Source organism: Cucumis melo, chromosome 4 (assembly GCF_025177605.1).
Source record: "Cucumis melo cultivar AY chromosome 4, USDA_Cmelo_AY_1.0, whole genome shotgun sequence".
Lineage (NCBI taxonomy): Eukaryota > Viridiplantae > Streptophyta > Magnoliopsida > Cucurbitales > Cucurbitaceae > Cucumis > Cucumis melo.
The window spans coordinates 16,839,865-16,858,346 of record NC_066860.1 but is presented as its reverse complement, the minus strand read 5'-3'; the positions used below and the strand labels follow the sequence as shown (position 1 = coordinate 16,858,346).

Below are 18,482 nucleotides of genomic sequence, written 5' to 3'. Positions count from 1 at the left end.
CGAGATTTAGGCATCAATCCCAACAACTTATGAGATCGATGAGATTGATATTTCAATATTTCTTCTTTGAACATATTGATTTGACCCTATAAGCGGGACCGCCACCCCATAACATGTTGCCGCTAGAAGCAGAAACCCAATTTCTTCTAGAGAATCTCTTAATTGTTCCAGAGCAACTAGAAAGAGATTCTTTAACCAGAAAGAATTCCTCGTTCTTTTTTACATATGTTATTTTGGCACAAATTTTTTTAGTTCTTAAAAAGAAACAATTTGAGAAGGTTCAATTGTCCGAAATGAATTTCTAAATCTGGGGATTTATCAAATAAAGTTCATAAAAAAAACCAAATTCTTGTTGGCAATTCTATAACTTAATTATGTATGATCAAAAAATTATGAAAAACTTTTTCCCCTTTTTCATTTCATTTTCATATTTATTTGGACTCCACACACAGGAATCTGTCGATATTTCGGATTAAACCCTCTTGTTTATAGATGTTCTATAGGAAAAAATTGCTATTTCTCTTTCTCCATAAAGAAACATTCGCAAAGAAGCGGAGCGGGGACTCAAAAGGAGCAGCTTTTCAAAGAGAAAGGGAAAGGTAACTTCAAGAGGAATAAGTGCTCTTTCCCTTTCATTCTCTCCCTTGTTCATTGACTTCTTGACTTCTTCTTTCTTGAGATCGGATTGGGGGATCCTAATAAGGATCAATCTCCTATTTCTTTCTATTATCCAGAAAAAAGAAAGAAAGAGATATGTATATGATGGAGTCTACATCGTATGTAGAGTGCCCAAGCACTTTTTAGGCCTGCTCTGTTCTCTTATCCATCCAATGCAATGAGCTCATCTCGTGAAGGGAAAAGCCAAAAGAGATTTGTAGTTTTCTTGTTCGCCACCTCGACGCATTCCCTTCTCTCCCCGGCATCGTCCCATATAGAAAGAAAGAGTGAAGAGCCCCGGTCTGACCTGTGGGTTTTCTAATGTCAAGTGAGGAGTTGAGCCTGAATTGGTGAACCACAGTCACTTTCGGAACCATACTTCCTATAGCTAAGACAAGCGGGAAGGAGTAACGCAATCGAACATGAGTTGCTATATTGAATCCCCCTTAGTCCATCGAGAACCGAATGGTAAGGCCATGATGCATAGGGGAATGGTGAACTCATTCTTTCATTGGGGACAGGTGCACAAACGAGAACTCCAAACATCATACATTCATCACCTACCTACCGTTTAGGTGGCACTAGCGAGATCCAGCCCTTGTTTATTAAGGCGGTAAGGAACTTCATGTCACAGTTGCTCTACTTCGCTGCCATGCAATCTCATGAATTGAACTTCGTTGCCTTTCTGTGTACGAAGAAAATTGGCGCTCTTTCGATCGATGTGGGGAGTTTTAATGAAAATAAGAATTAATGAGCTGTTTTCCAAAACTCAAAATCAATGAAATTCATGTATCTAAGGCTATCCATTCAAAGACCTATTCTCTCTTTCTCTTTCTTACTTCTTCCTTCTTTACGAAGGAGAGGTTGGAATATGCGAGAAAGAGTTAGAAAGGAGAAGGTTATTCAGAAGGCATCAAAATAGAAGCTTGCTTTTCTTGTTAGTAGGTTCTTAGCTCAGCAACTCAACTTCGTTCTTTTCTCGACCATTAAATCTAGAGAAAAGACAAGATTTTGCCTACCTCTCGAGTTCTTTATATTTTCTTCTTTCATTCTTTCTTTCATGAGATCTTCATTCTCTCTTTACGATGTTTTGGAAGCTTAGCGAGCTTTCTGCCGGTCGACCACTATCCTAGGCTTTCCTTGTTGGGCTTGTTTATGAGTAGAAGTGGAGTGGAGGCTCAAAGAATGATCGAAGGAGTGGGAATCTAACTAGTACTCCTTCTACGCCTTTGTTCATTGACTTGCTTTTCTTCTTTTTATTCCTTTCAATTCAAACCCGTCATATTTCATGGATTTGTATTTTTAGTGGTCCGAAGGATAGAAGTTTGAGTTCCATGAATGAGTCCAATTGTTAAGTGGGAATATGTAGAATAAAGTACGGACAAAAGTTTTGGATAAACAAGGGTTAATATATATGGAAGTACTCGTCCTCCGTCATTGAATCTAGCTTGTTCATTCCATTGTAGGAGAAAGGCTGATTTGTTTAAGCCTTTATTCTTCAATATTTATTGTACCCTTTATTCACAAGTTCGAAGGACCCCCAACTCCTACAGATCCTTGTTTATTGATCCAGCTTGAATCTCGGACTCCTTTCTAGTCATTTCATTCCTCATTGCGCTCCATCTTTGACTTAGTGGATCAAAGAGGCTCAAAGGATTTGAGTCGCTTCGATCATTCCACTAAAAGACTAGTTACCAAGACCTTTGTTTTTGCTTCTACGTGTGAACTCTCCTTTCAGTTGAGACCTTTACCATATGTCGGACTTGTTCATGGAACTAAGATTTGCGGATGACTCAAACTTCATCCTATAGTTTCTTTTCCTTCATGTTCCAGGTTTATTTCCAATTTCCTACAAAGAAGAAGTTCATATGGAGAAATTAAAAGCTCTAGATGAATTCAGAAAAGGCTCCGTAGAAGTTGAGCTTCCAATAAAGAAAGAGAAAAGCAAATAGTAACCAAGGCATCCTTATCTTGGCAGGTCCGAAGTGGAATATTCATATGTCCTTATCAATGAGACGGTCGTCCGAACCCCTTCACTAGGAACAAATAATTTACGAAAAACCACTAACTTGTCCTTTAGACCATATGAACCCTTTATATTTCAAGGATATGCTTTCTTTCTAAACCTACTAACAAAAAAAGCAAGCTTCTCTCAAATTCTTTGAGCCCCCACTCTGCAGTTTTTCAGTTTCACTTTCTTTTCTTCTGCCCTCTCTGAAGGAGTAGTCTTCAAACCGCTTCTTAGGGTGGCTCTTTCTCGTTTCTTTTCATGGCTTCGTAGGAGCTGCATAACATATATTTGGAAGTCAAAGGGCCCATACTACCTGCTTAACCCCTTGCCCTGAGGGACAGTAGATCGGAAAGCACCTTTTTAATAACCCCATTCATCCAAAAGAGAAGGGGCCTATGTATTTGCATGACCCTGCATATTTGACTCTATCTACACTCAGAGCCAATCCCCTATTGATCCTGCTACTATGTCGTAGAACGGGACCTTGTGTAGAACCTTTTCTTTCTTGCGTAACTGCGGTCAAAGGTAAGAAAATCTAATGGTTGCGTAATAGAAGGGTCGGAGGTATGGTAAACTCGACCAAAATATGGGCCCCGCACAATCCTTCTTCCTTAGTAAAGCCAACCTTTTTTTCGCCAGTGCTGATGCAATGCGCATGTAGATAAGGAAAGCCAAATCCCAGCGGGGGGTCGATGCCTTTCTTTAACGACGTCAATTTCTATTTTTCAGTTTTGAGGAAGCTCGATCGAGAAGAGGGGAAAAGCTTAGGCCTACCTCTTTCGATAGAACCTCATAAAGGAAAGAGAGCTATTGAGAGGTTCCATATTGCCGAGCTGAAGGGCATCACTTCTCTATGTGATCTTAGTATCTCACCTCCTCTCGTCCTGGTAGCATTTCATAGTATCTATGCACTATTTCTGGTTCACTGATAAGGAAGATATAGTTGGTGTGGGGGTGACGAACACTACTACAAATTTGGCCTTCAACGACGCAAAATATGTGTCATAAAGAGTTTCAACGACACACTTTTCGCGTCATTGAAGCCACTGTCAAGAAAAGCTCTTTAACGACACTTTGGAAAATGTGTCGTTAAATATGATTCGATGACACTAAAATTGTGTCATTAATACCTTCACCTTGACGCAATAAATATGTCGCTGTCATCTATAAAACGACACCAATATAGTGTCATTAATACTCTTACATTGACGCAAATTATGTGTCACCGTTATCTATACCTTGACAAAAATATATTGTCATTAATACACTTACATTGACGCAAATCAGGTGTCGCCGTTATCTATACCTCGACACTAATATACTGTCATTAATACTCTTACATTGACGCTGTAATTGTGTCACCGTTATCTATACATTGACACAAATATATTGTCATTAATACACTTACGTTGACGTAAATCAAGTGTCACCGTTATCTATATCTCGACACTAATATACTGTCATTAATACTCTTACATTGACGCTTTAATTGTGTCACCGTTATCTATACCTCGACACAAATATATTGTCATTAATACCATTTTATTGACGCTTTAAATGTGTCATCGTTATCTATACCTCGACACGAATATATTGTCATTAATACCCTTATATTGACACTTCAAATGTGTCACCGTTATCTATACCTTGACCCGAATATATTATCATTAATACCTTTATAACGACACTAATATATTGTCATTGTAAATGTTTCGTTACACATAGTTCTTGCCAAGAAATGTGCTTTGACGACACTGTTGCTGTTTACTAAAGGCTTATATGTCGACACATGTTTGGTGTCGTTATTATTCTTTTTCGCGGCACGTATTTCCTGTCATATATTTCTTCTTTCAAAAAAATTAATTACTACATTTTAACATTATGCACATTTGTTTGGAAAGATATTTATATTGATAATAAAAAATGTAAATTACATTGTCGGTAAAGGTTTTCCAATAATCCAAAAGATAAATTAACTGTAATATATGTATGACCTAATCTAATCAAACTAATGTAGGAATGAACTTGATCGATACCATGATCCATCTATTCTTCAATTACCTACAAAGTTGAAGAAAATGAACCTTAGTCAACTTTCATTACGGAAAATGCATAAGCATAAGCATAAACATTAAGTACATTCCAAATAGGAACTTTTTAACATAAACGTCCAAAGTTCATACAACCGAGGTTCTTTATAAAAGACCCATAAAGAACACAAAAGATGAAAGAAAAACACCGACTACATAAGCATAAGCATAAGCATAAACAGAGAATCAAATAAATATGTTTCAATTCAATCTTTAAAGACCTAACAATATTCTGATTTAAATTTAAAACTTAAGCATACATGTATCCTTAGCCCCCCCTTCAAAGTCATTTATAAACTTAAACATTAACTTAGCATCTCACTCATTCCTTCCAAGGTCATTATCAAAAATAAATGTATCACTCCCCTCCCACCCAAGTCATACAACCAAGTTTCTTAGTAAAAGATTCATAAGGGAAGCAAAAGAGAAATAAAAACACCAACTTCATAAGCATAAGCATAATATATAAGTAATGTAATAATTTGTTTTGATTCATTCTTTACGGACCCAACAATGTTTCAGTTTGCATCAAAGAACAACTTAAGCATAAACGTACCCCTAGTCCCAACCCCCCGCCCCAAGTCATTTCTAACCTTAGCAACTCACTCCCTCCTTCCAAGGTCATTATTAAACATAAATGTATCTCCCCCCCCCCCCCCCCCAATTTCCCACTCCCTCACCCCTTCTAAAGTCAAAGTTGAGCTTAAACATGAACTTAACACTCCCACCGTCCCGCTCCCCACTTTCAAGGTCATTAATAAACCTAAACATAGACTTACCTCCTCCATTCCACAAACACCTATGCTACGAATAAAACTTTACAAGTAAACGAAGTGAACGAGAAATTAAGAAAACAAAACAATGTCAACACGGTTCCTAAAACATGTGTAAGCAGATTGAACAAAATAGCTAGCTTATCAATGACTACCATAACTGCAGGATAGTCAACACAACTATGAACAGATATCCAAAGTACATGTCAACATGATTCCTCAAACATATGTCTAAAAATCAACAAAAGAGCATTTCAATGACTACCATAACTGCAGGATAGTCGACGCAACAACACGTGTTGTAATAAAATCCACACAAAAAAGCATATAAAGTTGTCTCGTTTACAAATTTTACCTTTGAGATTGGGAACAGAAAATATATTTGTTAACGAACTCAGCCCACTCCGTTCTTACGACATCTAAATCGTCCTGTGAGTATGTTGAGGTTGATCCTTCCATCTATTCATCATTTAAAAATGATTTAATATGCAACAATTGTACATAACATAAGTAGTTCAAAAAGGTAAAATGAAATACTTACTACTTCAATGATTGTCCTGTTGCTTGACAATATTATATCACGCATGAATCGCATCACATAATACCCGCACTCCACAATGTCACCTTGCTTCGGACACTATCCATTAGAGAAAAAGAACAAAATACCCATGTTACAGTTGCAAAACATAAAGTATGTTTACCTATTTCTTCTACTAAATCCCCATTCCTCATACCTTGATTATCCTCCAAACATGCTTCTTCTTGTTCGAAATGTCGAAAGCCCTAAGAATGCATATCAAACAACGTAAGTTATACAATCATTGTCTCATATGCAACATATTAACTCATTATTGTTTTATCATAGATAAAAGTTCCAACATACATCCGGACGACATCAGAGGCATCATTGTTAATTTGATTTCTCAAAGGATCCATCCAATATGCAGTGCCTCTTGAAAAATCGATGGCTATTAGACACCAATGGTTTCTATATTGACAGGTAAATGTGAGTTAAACTTAGAATGAAGGTCATATAGTTCATTAGGTGCATTAGCTGAAAAAAGTTTTGCACATACCCTGAATTGTATGGAAACATCAAAATCTGATGATGGTCGGTCCCAAGCAATCTAGCATTCAGGATCTGTGCTCGATCTTCTTTACTTATACCAACTGAAACAGAGCCAGCATCTGCAAACTTGTAGGATCCCAACGTTCCATTCTCTTCCATCACTTTGTAGAGGTGACTACAAATATGAACAGCATACTCGACTTTACTGCGTGGTACACGTTATTATACTATGTAATTGATGTACAAAAGAGGTAACTTACAATATGAATGCATCAATGCATTAGGTTGATATAGGCTGCATTTGACAAAATTCTTGGAGTGCCTCGAGGAATATGCAACATTTTCGTTCATACCCAAAAACTTTAGCAGGTACGTGAATTTGAATTTTTGACCCAATATAATCAAGTTCCCATAGCAATAATCGTAGTGTAACTGGTGCTCTCTTTGTATTCAGTGTCAACGACGGTAATCGCGGATCAGCTTGGTACACGCTTTTCATCTGCCACAAACATAAAATCTCATCCATATGAAATATATTTAAACCAAATCCATTGTGAAAAACACATTACCTTTTCGTCTAGGGGAATGACTAAATGACGAGGCCATAACAACTGTGAACCAACTTCTTGGGAAAGCATAGTCCTACCTTCCCTTGTTGGAACAGGAACGAAGCAATTACCATCGGTAACCATGTCCACTGATACCTTCACGTTGTCACCGTCCATGTAGTAGTCGAAAATAGTTCCAGCACCGACAACATTGTCCTTAGTCCCAATTGCAAGTCGACAAGAAGTGCCATCCTACAATATACAGTGAAAGAAAATATGATCATATTACTATATTGCGTCTGAGAAATTGGAAACTATAGGAATCAAATTCATACTGACCTTCACTTTTGTCAAAGTCTCAATCGATGCACAAACATATTTGTTCTCCTCACCAACCTTCGCCGCACATAAGTGTTAATTGATCAAATATTTAATCATTAAAAAAATAACGTTTGAGTTAAAAAAATAAAAGTAGATGCTTTCTACCTTATCTTATTTTTCTATTGTCAAGTCCTCTATTGTCAAGTCTTCTAGAACTTGTCTATTTTCTTCTTTTGCGTCATGGTCATTTGCATCATCTGATGTGTCAATGCTTTTAGAAGCCATTTGACTCTTGATCTTGCTCTCGTCAGTTTCTCCTTTTGTGGCCACTTCAGGAACCTTCTTATGCTTCATTAATTCTGCTTCCAGTTCTAAGATACGAGCAGCCATTCTCGCTCGCTCTTCAGCATAATCTTCTTCTTTACCGACCTTCTTTCGTTTTTCTCTTGCAGTGTGGAAGTATTTACTTGGTGTGACATATTGACCCACCCCTCGAATCCTTCCTGGTGGATCATTCCCTCCGATGGCTTGCGATAATATATCACAAGTTACGTTGTCCATTGAATGAGACGCACGTTTTGAAACAAGTAGGTTGTCCTATCATGAAAAGGTTATAGTATTTTTAGTAAGTACAAAAAAAAGAAAACAGCCTTACAAGAGGAAAGTACTTACAATTTTATTGGCCACCTCCTTTGTGTCTATGTCTGGAATCTCTCCATCTTTAGTAGTTTGTGCTTTCTTCCATACTAAAGCACGATCAATTAACTCACCATTAGATATGCTTGCTTTCTGAAAAAGGAAAGAACATTATGATTAGTTATAACGCATTACATGTTGCACTATGTTAACAAGCATATATACTATTCTTTGCGTACCATCTCTTCGGTAAGGTTTGCATAACCTTTTCGCGACATTCGATGGTTGTACTTGTTGTTCTTTCTCCGCTCACGTCCCTTGTTGCTAACCATCTTCACACATAAACTACATTTTAGTATAATTACTGTCATATATGAATGAAGAGAATGGTGATTACAGTTACCTCAAATTGTTTAGTTAATCTGGAAGCGAAAAATATGTTCCAATGCTCACGATCGATGAAAGAGTATTCTGTTGGTGGGTCTTTTAGTTTCTCCAAATCTTTCTTATATGGTAATACATGCTTTGTAGTTAGCGACGACTTGAAGTTTCGAAAACATACACTCGCATTTTGTAAAATACTCTTTTTGGATCTGGGGTCTACTACGAAGCCACCCTATTACATTACATTATATAATGAACGTTAGTGACAAAATGCGAACAACGTTACTAACTAAAGGTCAGAAAATTACCTCAATTAGTTCGTAAATTTTATCTTTGAGCTCTGTAGGTACATCCTTCCAGGATTGGTAACTGATCGGAACATGAACCCGCACGGTTGTTCCAATGAAACTCTTTAACTTGGTTGCACTTTCACCAATGGGTTGACCGAGCTCATTGTATTCAACCACTCTCTTGTGTCCATCACAACTAACCCGTGTGATCTCAGACATTCCCGTAGGTCCACGTGTACCTTTACCTTTATTAATGACTCCCTCGGTACTCGGTACGCTCGAGCAACCAGCTTCTAATCTAGCTTGTTTTCCAAGTGTCATTGTTTGGTAAGTGATGGTCCAACTGCATGAAATGACACATAATTTTCAGTATAATACACTATTCATCAACATATCAATTATTTAGGCGAAATGAAAATGAAAAACAATAATCATAAACAACAATAATCCATTAGTGAGATCCATCAAAAAGTTGACATAACATATAGATCAACATACATGAAGATTTGATAAGTTTGTTACAAGACGTAAAAGAAAATGTTTACAAGTATCACTAATCGCTCAATGGAAATACTAAAAAACAAAGCTAAGAACTGCCAAGTGGACTATTGAATACTACAAGTAGATCTTCCAAATTGGAATTAAAAGTGTCCTGCAAAGAAAGAAACAATAATATTATTTATTAGGCTTAAAATGAATGTTTTTCAATGACTATAATGAATGATGGGAAACTTTGGAGAAACATTATATTACCAAATGTTTATGTGTTTACCCAAGTGCCTTCATAGTCGACCCTGATATATGGGATCTCTTCATCTTCTCTAGTCATGTCTGCTGGACATTCTAAAATTGCCGGACAATGGAGGGATGTATCGCCTAGCTCGTCGTTGTAACAATTATCAACAAAATCTTTTTCTTGTGGCTTCACAACGACGGACCATCTATCATCACTGGGATCTTTAACATAGAACACTTGTCTTGCTTGTGATGCTAATATGAATGAATCTGAATAGTGTCCTATACGATTGAGGTCAACTAGTGTGAATCCAAGATCGTCTACTCATATTCCTTGAATGAAGATCATTGATAGTCCACAGTAAGACAGCTCGCAGGGTGAATCTTTCATTTCTATGTGCATCAAAACACTGAACACCTTCTTCCCACATAAGTTTGAGATCATCAATCAAAGGTGCTAGGTAGACATTTATGTCGTATCCTGGTTGCTTAGGTCCCGAGATTAACATAGTTAACATCAAATACTTCCTCCTCATACATAGCCATGGTGGAAGGTTGTATATTGTAGCAATCACAGGCCAACAACTATATTTCGTTGATAAATCTCCGTATGGATTGATGCCATCTGTGGACAACCCCAAGCGGAGGTTTCTCGGTTCGGACCCAAAATCTGGCCACAAATGGTCTACCAACCTCCAAGATGGAGTATCAGCTGGATGCCTTAACACACCGTCTACTTTCCTGTCATTTGCATGCCAACACAAGTGCTTTGCATATTCGGAGTTCTTGAACATCCTTAAGAACCTCGGAACAATTGGAAAATACCACAGCTGTTTAGCTGCAACTCCCTTAATCTCTTCATTTGAGTTCTTACTTGTCTTCCACCTCGAAATGTTACATTTAGGACACCTACTGATGTCTGCCAGATCTTTTCTATACAAGCAGCAATCGTTAGGGCATGCATCTATTTTTTGATAACTAAGGCCCAACGCAGTAAGCGTTTTTTTTGCTTCATACATGGATATCGGCAATTTATTATTTTCAGGCAATAACTCGCTAATCGTTGCCAGTAGTTCGGAGAAGCTAGCATTACTCCATCCAAATCTAACCTTCAGGTTGTATAGCCTAACTAATGCTGATAACTTTGTGAATCTTTTACAACCAGGAAATAGAGGCTTCTTTGCATCATCGAACATATTGTCAAACGTATTAGATACTTCAGAAAACTGATCGCGGACATTTTGAACCATATTTATGACATGAAATAAATCATCGTCGACCGTTTCTTCGTTCGTGTAAGCCTGTCGATTACATGAAGTCTCTGATGTAAAAGATTCGCCATGCCAAAACCATATCTTATAGCTTTGATCGATCCCATTGGCATATAAATGATATCTGACTGTTGATTCGTCTTGCGGCAAACGGTTCCCACATTTCAAACATGGACACCTGATAGTATTGAAACCTTTGGCATGACGAAAACCAAATTGAATGAACGCTTCCACTCCCAATTCATACTCCCTGGACATCCTATTCTCCATCATCCATGATTTGTCCATTAGACGATATTACACGGTTTATATATCTCAGAAGTTAGGACTTAGTCAAACCTGTTTGAAAGAAATAGTAAGAAAACTGGCCAAATCCTCTAAAAGAAAATAAAAAGAAACCAAATGGCTATCAAATTCCTGACCAAAAATTTGCGTCTAAAACAAGCATGTTAGAACTTAGAAAGACACTCCAAAGTTCCAAATCTAGTCTTAATTTAGAGAAACCATGTACCTAGTAAGTGGGGAGTGACTGAGAGTTTAAATAGTTCGTTAAGAGAAGATAGGTGACGGAGAGGGGGAGTACTGGGGAGACCATCTAGAGAGAGAGGTTGAGGAGGAGATGATCTCCTGTGGGGAGACCATTTTGATATCTTTCCCTCACCAACCTGAAGCCTGTGTAGAGAAATTTCCACAACAAACGAACCTAAAAAGTTCTAAAAACGTGTCTAAGTGTCACTTGAACTTTCAAATGACCTAACAATGCTCAAGTGTTAGTTCGTAACTCATAACCTCCCAAAAAGTTAAAATAAGTCGAAAAAAAGCACTTCCTGGCTTAATTGGCAACCAAGTGTGTAGGTTCAACAAACTTAGTCTTAAACCAACCTACAAAGTATTCACAACGTGCATAAGCATAACTTTCAAAAGGACCTAACAAAACATAAGTGTAAGTTTGTAAGTCATCACCTACCAAAAAGTTAAAAACATCTAAAAAAACACTTGAAGTTCGTAACTCATAACCTACCCAACCAAAAAAGCATTCAACACATCTATAAGTATCACATTACTTTTCAAAATGACCTAACAATGCTGAAATGCAATTTCGTAACTCATAACGTACCCAGAAGTTCAAAAAGTGTGGAAAAAACACTTAAAGACCCAAAATGGCAACCCGGTGTGTAAGTTGAACAAACTTAGTTTCAAACGAACTTAAACAGTTCTAAAAACGTGTCTAAGTGTCACTTGAACTTTCAAATGACCTAACAATGCTCAAGTGTTAGTTCGTAACTCATAACCTTCTAAAAAGTTAAAATAAGTCGAAAAAAGCACTTCCTGGCTTAATTGGCAACCAAGTGTGTAGGTTCAACAAACTTAGTCTTAAACAAACCTACAAAGTATTCACAACGTGCATAAGCATAACTTTCAAAAGGACCTAACAAAACATAAGTGTAAGTTTGTAAGTCATCACCTACCAAAAAGTTAAAAACATCTAAAAAAACACTTGAAGTTCGTAACTCATAACCTACCCAACCAAAAAAGCGTTCAACACATCTATAAGTATCACATTACTTTTCAAAATGACCTAACAATGATGAAATGCAATTTCGTAACTCATAACGTACCCAGAAGTTCAAAAAGTGTGGAAAAAACACTAAAAGACCCAAAATGGCAACCCGGTGTGTAAGTTGAACAAACTTAGTTTCAAAAAAACCTAAAAAGTGATCAAAAGGTGTCTAAATATCACTTGAACTTTGGGGTACTCAGCTTTATAGTTCTCTGCTAAATGTCAAACAACTGTTGAGACTATGAAAATATCACAACTTTGATAAGCAAAAAAAACAAAAAAAAACAAAAAAAAAAAGAAGAAAGAAAGGAAGAACGTTATGCAGCAGTCATTTACCTGTGATAACCCCTAGATTGACTGCTAATGACTGAATGATGACAGTAGCAAAGGAAGCCACTAATATGATCCAAAGCAACTGTACGGAGAGAAGCAACATTAGTTGTCAGGTCCACTAGGAATATAACAAGCAAGTGAATTCTAGTGACATGATAGGACTTACTAGCTTCAACAAGAAAAGATAAATATAAATAAAATTGGAGCCTATTCAAAAACATTACATAATTGAAAACTTTAGGAAATTCCTTGATCTGAAACTTGTCTTGATTAGATTTATGATTAGGCTGGATGTAGCACCATACATATGCTTACAAACAAAAAGGCCTATGGTGAATATGGGTCATCTCAGCTCTTCATAGCAGCATACAAAATCTTCTAGGGGAAGGAACGACATTGAGCAAACAGACATTGTTTCATATTCCAAGTCCAATGAGAATGCAAAAGAAACTAAACAAGCTGGAAGTCTAGAGGAAGAGAAGGTTAAAAATGTTCACAGTGAAGAGAAGATTATAAGAAAACAAAAACGTACCGTAATGAACGAAAAGCAAATCTCAGTAATTCAGAGAGCTCTCTTTGATGAACTTGAAATGTAGCAGAAATTCCTATAAGGCAGCAGAAATTTCAGATATTCTGTGAAACAGACCTAAAAGTTGTGACTGTTCATTATATACCCCATTATTCTTGCTATAATTAGTGTTTTACACATTAAATATTCTGCTGAAACTCTGCCTTTAGCACAATTATTATTTGTATATATATATCCCTTCATTGGCAGCACCATAGATTTATTATTTTAATGGTTTCTTTGAGATTTTGCTCCTGTAGTTTCTCCATTTAGCCATACAATTAAACATAATTTGAGGCATGTACTTTCACAGCCTTGAAGAGAAACTACACGATCTACCTTCACTATAACGGTTGTCAGACAACGTTGCTTTAGGTGAGCTTACTGACCATTCACATAGAACAAACAACTACTAAGCCGATGCTTGACTAGCTAATTTGCCACCAGAATAACAAGAAACAGTGTAAAACAACAGCAAAACGAGAATTCAACAATCATTCTTCATTTCTTTAAAGGAAACAGACAAACAACGCTCTTTTTGGCCATGAAGAGAAAAGAAAAAACAATCATCGAACATCACTTCTCAGGTATTTAAGGTAAGAAGATCATTTCCAGCAGTAAAAATAATAAAAAAAAAACACAACAAAAATTGAAGAATATAAACGAGAGGAGTGACAAGAAACAATTAAAAATGCTAAAAGCTAAAAGCAGTCTCCTTTTTCCGTGTGTTTTGCAATTACTTCTTAGACCAATATCTTTTAAATGAAGCATTTGTCTCATCATTGTTTGGTAAGTGATGGAGTTAAAGAAAGGAGATGAGAGATCAAGAAAAAAACATATGCCGGAGACCAAGACTTGTTTTATATGTTGGAATTATGGCTTGGTTCTCTTACATGTCAATTAACCTAATTTAAGTTTAGAATTTGAGCATTATCCATGTAACATGCCTAGGATGATTTTTCTTAGGTTGTTCTCTCTTAGTAGTAACTATTTCATCATATACTTTGTCATGGAAGGTTGAAGGGTCCAAGTAGTTATGGGAAAATGTGATGAAGGATAGAGATGTGATCTTAGGGGCCTTAAAGGAGCATTTGCGAATGGCTCAAGAAAGGATGAAAAAGTATGCAGATTTAAAATGAAGAGATGTTGAATTCCAATTGGGAGATATGGTGTTCCTAATATCAGACCCTATCGGCAAGTGTCACTGAGAAGAAAGCGTAATGAGAAGCTATCACCAAAATACTTTGGGCCATACAAAGTCCTAGAGAGAATTGGGACATTGGCTTACAAGTTGGAACTCCCCAATACAGCGGCCATTCATCCAGTGTTCCATGTTTCTCAACTCAAAAAGGCAGTGGGAAAGCTTGAACAGGTGCAGCCACTTGACCCTTACGTGAATGTAAATCATGAGTAGACAATAAGGCCCGAAGAAGTATTTGGCTATCACAAGAACCCTACTACCAAGGAGTGGGAAGTACTCATTAGCTGGAAGGGACTTCCCCAAGACGAAGCAACTTGGGAAGACTGCAGATTTCGAACAGCAGTTCCTGGATTTCCACCTAATGGACAAGGTGGATTTAGAGGAGGAGAGTGATGCTGACCTCCAAATTTATTCACATATAATAGAAGGAATAAGAAAAAGGCAGAAGCAAATGAGGAAGGTACACGTGGGAGTGGGGAGGATAGCAAGGAAGTTGGGGACCAGCCTGGTGGGGTCCATAGTTAGTTAGTAGTGGAGGATAAAAGGTGGGAAGAAGAGTAGGGAGGGTACCGAAGTTTTTGTGGTGAAGAGGAAGGGCTGAATTCCTCCTTGCGTGGGAAGGAAGACAAAGTGCCAAGTTCTTTCGCTCTTGTTATTTTTTTCTAGAGTTCTTTGAATTTATCTTTACGTTTTTTGGATATTTCTCTGGTCTGTTCTGTTGTGCTGATCCTTGTGGATCTTTGTTAGTGTTGGCGTGAACGTTTTCTCTCTTGTAATCGTTGAGGAACTTAATAGAAATATAAGATACTATTGGTATCATAATAGATACCAGCTCAAAAAACCTCTAGTTCAAGACTTGTGGGATGAGGCTAATCACCACCAAAGTCGCATTTCAAAAAAACAGAAAGTAGCACAGCTACAGGGAAATCGAAGAGAGGATGAACCTTATTATCATGTTTGTTTTCAGTCTCCTTAAAACCAGGATTCTGAGAGTTTGAAATTCCACTTCAAGTGCATTGTCAGTTAGCTATGTTTATTATATTGTGGTTTCGGGGAGAGGGAGGGAGGGAGGGAGGAAGGGAGGAAGGGAGGGAGGAAGGGAGGGAGAGGGAGGGAGAGGGAGGGAGTGAGAGGGAGGTAGGGAGAGAGAGGGAAAAATCCTATCTTCTTTTGGATTTATGAAAAAAGGTTTTGCATACCAAAGGTTCCTAGAAAGTACAAGGTGTTCCTTTAGTCTGCTTTCTTCAAAGAGTTTAATTCGATATGATTACGTTCAAGAAGTATCACCTCTTATTTGTATCCAACATAACCATTCTTTCCCAAAGTACACACCTCTTCTTGAACTCTCATATCTCTAAGGCTATAGGCAAAATTTTCAAAAGTCTCGAACTTTAGTTTTGTTTGCCCTTATAATGTTATGAATTCTCTTCTTCCAATGTTGGTTGTTCAAAGATTAGGAGAACCTTACTTCATGCACCTTATATTACAACTTTGAAAGACCAAGGAGAAAGCTTCCAGCCAAAGCACAAAGCCAAGGTTCGACACCTAGGGCCTCAATCGATGTGGCCATCCTTGCTACATTTTCAGACCAGCAAGATATAATAAGATTATTTCAACGAACAACTTTCCAATCTTCAGAGTTATCTTCCAAAATGAGGTGAAAAGTTCCTACCTAAATTGTGCAACAAAGAGTTCAAAATTTTTTCTTACATCTGTGAATGTCCGAGCCAGCTTAGACGTATCTCAACCTCAAGGGACTACCCGCCCGATCCTATAACATTTTGGTGTCAAAGAAACTCATAGAAATTAATTCCTAGGCAGGTAGCCACCATGGATTGAACCTATGACCTTTTAGTTAGTTATTTAGATTGTGTCTCCTTTTTTACTACTAGACCAACCCATAATGGTTATAATAAAGAGTTGATACTCATACATCTAAAACCAAAAGGCAGAGAGAATGCACTCTTGAAGTACCCAAAAAAAACATCAAAGTGAAGAGGCATTGGCACAAAAACTACAAAAGATCACAACACTGAGAATTATATCACTAGTTCATATGCTTTGTAATAAATAATCAACACTTAGGAGTTCAGACTTCGAAGAACGGAAGCAAGAGAGACAGTTTTTACAGCCAATGACAAGCATTTAACTCTTCAAGAATCAAGACCACAATTTTTTTCAACCAGAAAAAGTTAAAATTTTTGAAAAGGATACACAAGATGCAAAAGGTAGGGTTTAGAAGAGGAGCATAAGATTTTCGGTTATTGCTTTAAAAGGAAGCTTAAGATTCTTTGAATGACCTTATTCTCTAGACTTGATTTAGGTTAGAGACTCTTGCAGAACAATAAAAGCTATGAGGGAATGCTAGAAGTGAGACCAATATCAGAACTTGCATAGATTCTTCGTTCTAAATGCTAAGAAGCATGGACACTTAAGTTTGGCCGGTGTATCCACCTCATAAATGTATCAACATGCAGACACATTTTTTACACGTACTACAAACTCAACATAGGACACTTATTAGTAAAATAGATGTGTCTAGTTGTACAAAGTCAACAGAAGACCAACATTTGTTAGACATGCATCAAACACTCGTTACATATACCAAGTAGACACATATATGACAAAAGTAAACAATTTTGAGAATGAAATACATGTAACTAATTTTTTAAGCATTTAAATCCACAAACTCATTAACTTTGAATTTTCTTGTTGTTTACTAAGTTATGATGTGCCATAGAGCATGAAAGAAAAATGGTATGGATAGTCAGGAGATGGAAGTGAAAATAACTGCAGACCAAAATTCAGAACAATCAGTTTGCAGATATCTCAGAGTGTCCGAGATCTCAATGTAGCATGACAAAAGTGCAGCTTAAATTCAAGTGAAAGCAGTAAACTCAATAAATATTGCTATCTTGCGATGCCTTGATATCTACATGGGATGAAACTTTGAATAAAAGATAAAGCATCGAAGTTAATTCTAAAAACGACAAAACAAGCAACAACACCAACCTTAGTTCCAAAGGGGCCAACAGGATGATTTATGTCAAGTATGTCTTTTCCCTGCAAACGTTAAACCAACTAAAATGAGACTTGCATCCAATACGAAAAACACATCCATCAGAAGCCAGCTTATAAAAAATATGAACATAAACCGCTCAGTTTGAAAATGAAAATGAACCAACCAATGAAGGCATAAAATTTTTAACCTGGCTTTCCGAAACTGAAAATTACCATACCAGGCTCAGTTTGACAATCAAAATGAATCCATAAATTTTAAACTACTCTTTAACCCAGTAAATTTCACAACGTGAAATGAAGCGTGGGAAAAACAACACGCAGCGGAAAGAGATCCAAGTAAGCAAGAAAATACAAGATACTTCACCTCAAGAGAAGCTTCAAGCTCTTCACGCTCGTGTCCGGTTGCGATTGACATAACATCCTCAACCTTCTTCTTCAGACCAGTATCAGCTACATTAAGAAATCAATTAACAACCACAGAAAACAAAAACAACATTCCTGCTCATACTATAGATCGATACGACTGTACGATAGTAATCGATTAATAATCATACGAGCAATTCATTCCACATATATATGAAGGGAGCATAAAATCCGAAGAAAACGGCAAGATCTACCCATAAGACCAAAAAGAGAGGTCAAAGAACATTACCCATATCCCAAAACACCATAAATTGAACAAAAACAAAAACACAGAATGTTACATTGACGACGGAATTACCTGAACGATGGCAGAGATTGGATTGAGAGAGACGACGTCGGCGGCTGGAAATTAGATGCGAGCGGGGGATGATGGAGGGAGAAAACGGCAACGATCGATCGGGTGGTGGAGGGAGAAAACAGCGACGATGGTGGAAGGCTTATACGGCTGAGGTCGATCGGTTGGTGGAGGGAGAAAACGGCAACGATGGTGGATGGGAGGGAGAGAACGGCTGAGGTCGGACGGCTTAAAGAGGTGGGTGGCGGACGGAAACGACGGCTAAGGTATGCGAGTGGTGGAGGACGGAGGGAGA

The 18,482-nt window shown here is 37.4% G+C and overlaps 1 protein-coding gene and 2 long non-coding RNA genes across 3 annotated transcripts; all 3 read right to left on the bottom strand.

Moving 5' to 3' along the window:
- Window positions 1-6,889: 6,889 nt before the first annotated feature.
- LOC127148914 (uncharacterized) lies at window positions 6,890-7,991 on the bottom strand. The gene is made up of 4 exons (XR_007820159.1): window positions 7,635-7,991; window positions 7,488-7,544; window positions 7,170-7,400; window positions 6,890-7,099 (listed from the first exon to the last, which is right to left on the bottom strand). It is a non-coding gene; the product is annotated as an uncharacterized LOC127148914 (long non-coding RNA).
- A 129-nt stretch (window positions 7,992-8,120) lies between these two features.
- LOC127148943 (uncharacterized) lies at window positions 8,121-9,115 on the bottom strand. The gene is made up of 4 exons (XM_051083377.1): window positions 8,798-9,115; window positions 8,509-8,721; window positions 8,345-8,437; window positions 8,121-8,258 (listed from the first exon to the last, which is right to left on the bottom strand). Exons 1-4 carry the CDS (start codon window positions 9,098-9,100, stop codon window positions 8,121-8,123), a joined length of 747 nt encoding a protein of 248 aa, XP_050939334.1. The 5' UTR covers window positions 9,101-9,115.
- Window positions 9,116-12,658: 3,543 nt separating this feature from the next.
- On the bottom strand, window positions 12,659-17,933 carry LOC127148998 (uncharacterized). Its single transcript, XR_007820169.1, has 4 exons — window positions 17,834-17,933; window positions 17,461-17,511; window positions 13,212-13,284; window positions 12,659-12,761 (listed from the first exon to the last, which is right to left on the bottom strand). It is a non-coding gene; the product is annotated as an uncharacterized LOC127148998 (long non-coding RNA).
- Between the last annotated feature and the right edge of the window lie 549 nt (window positions 17,934-18,482).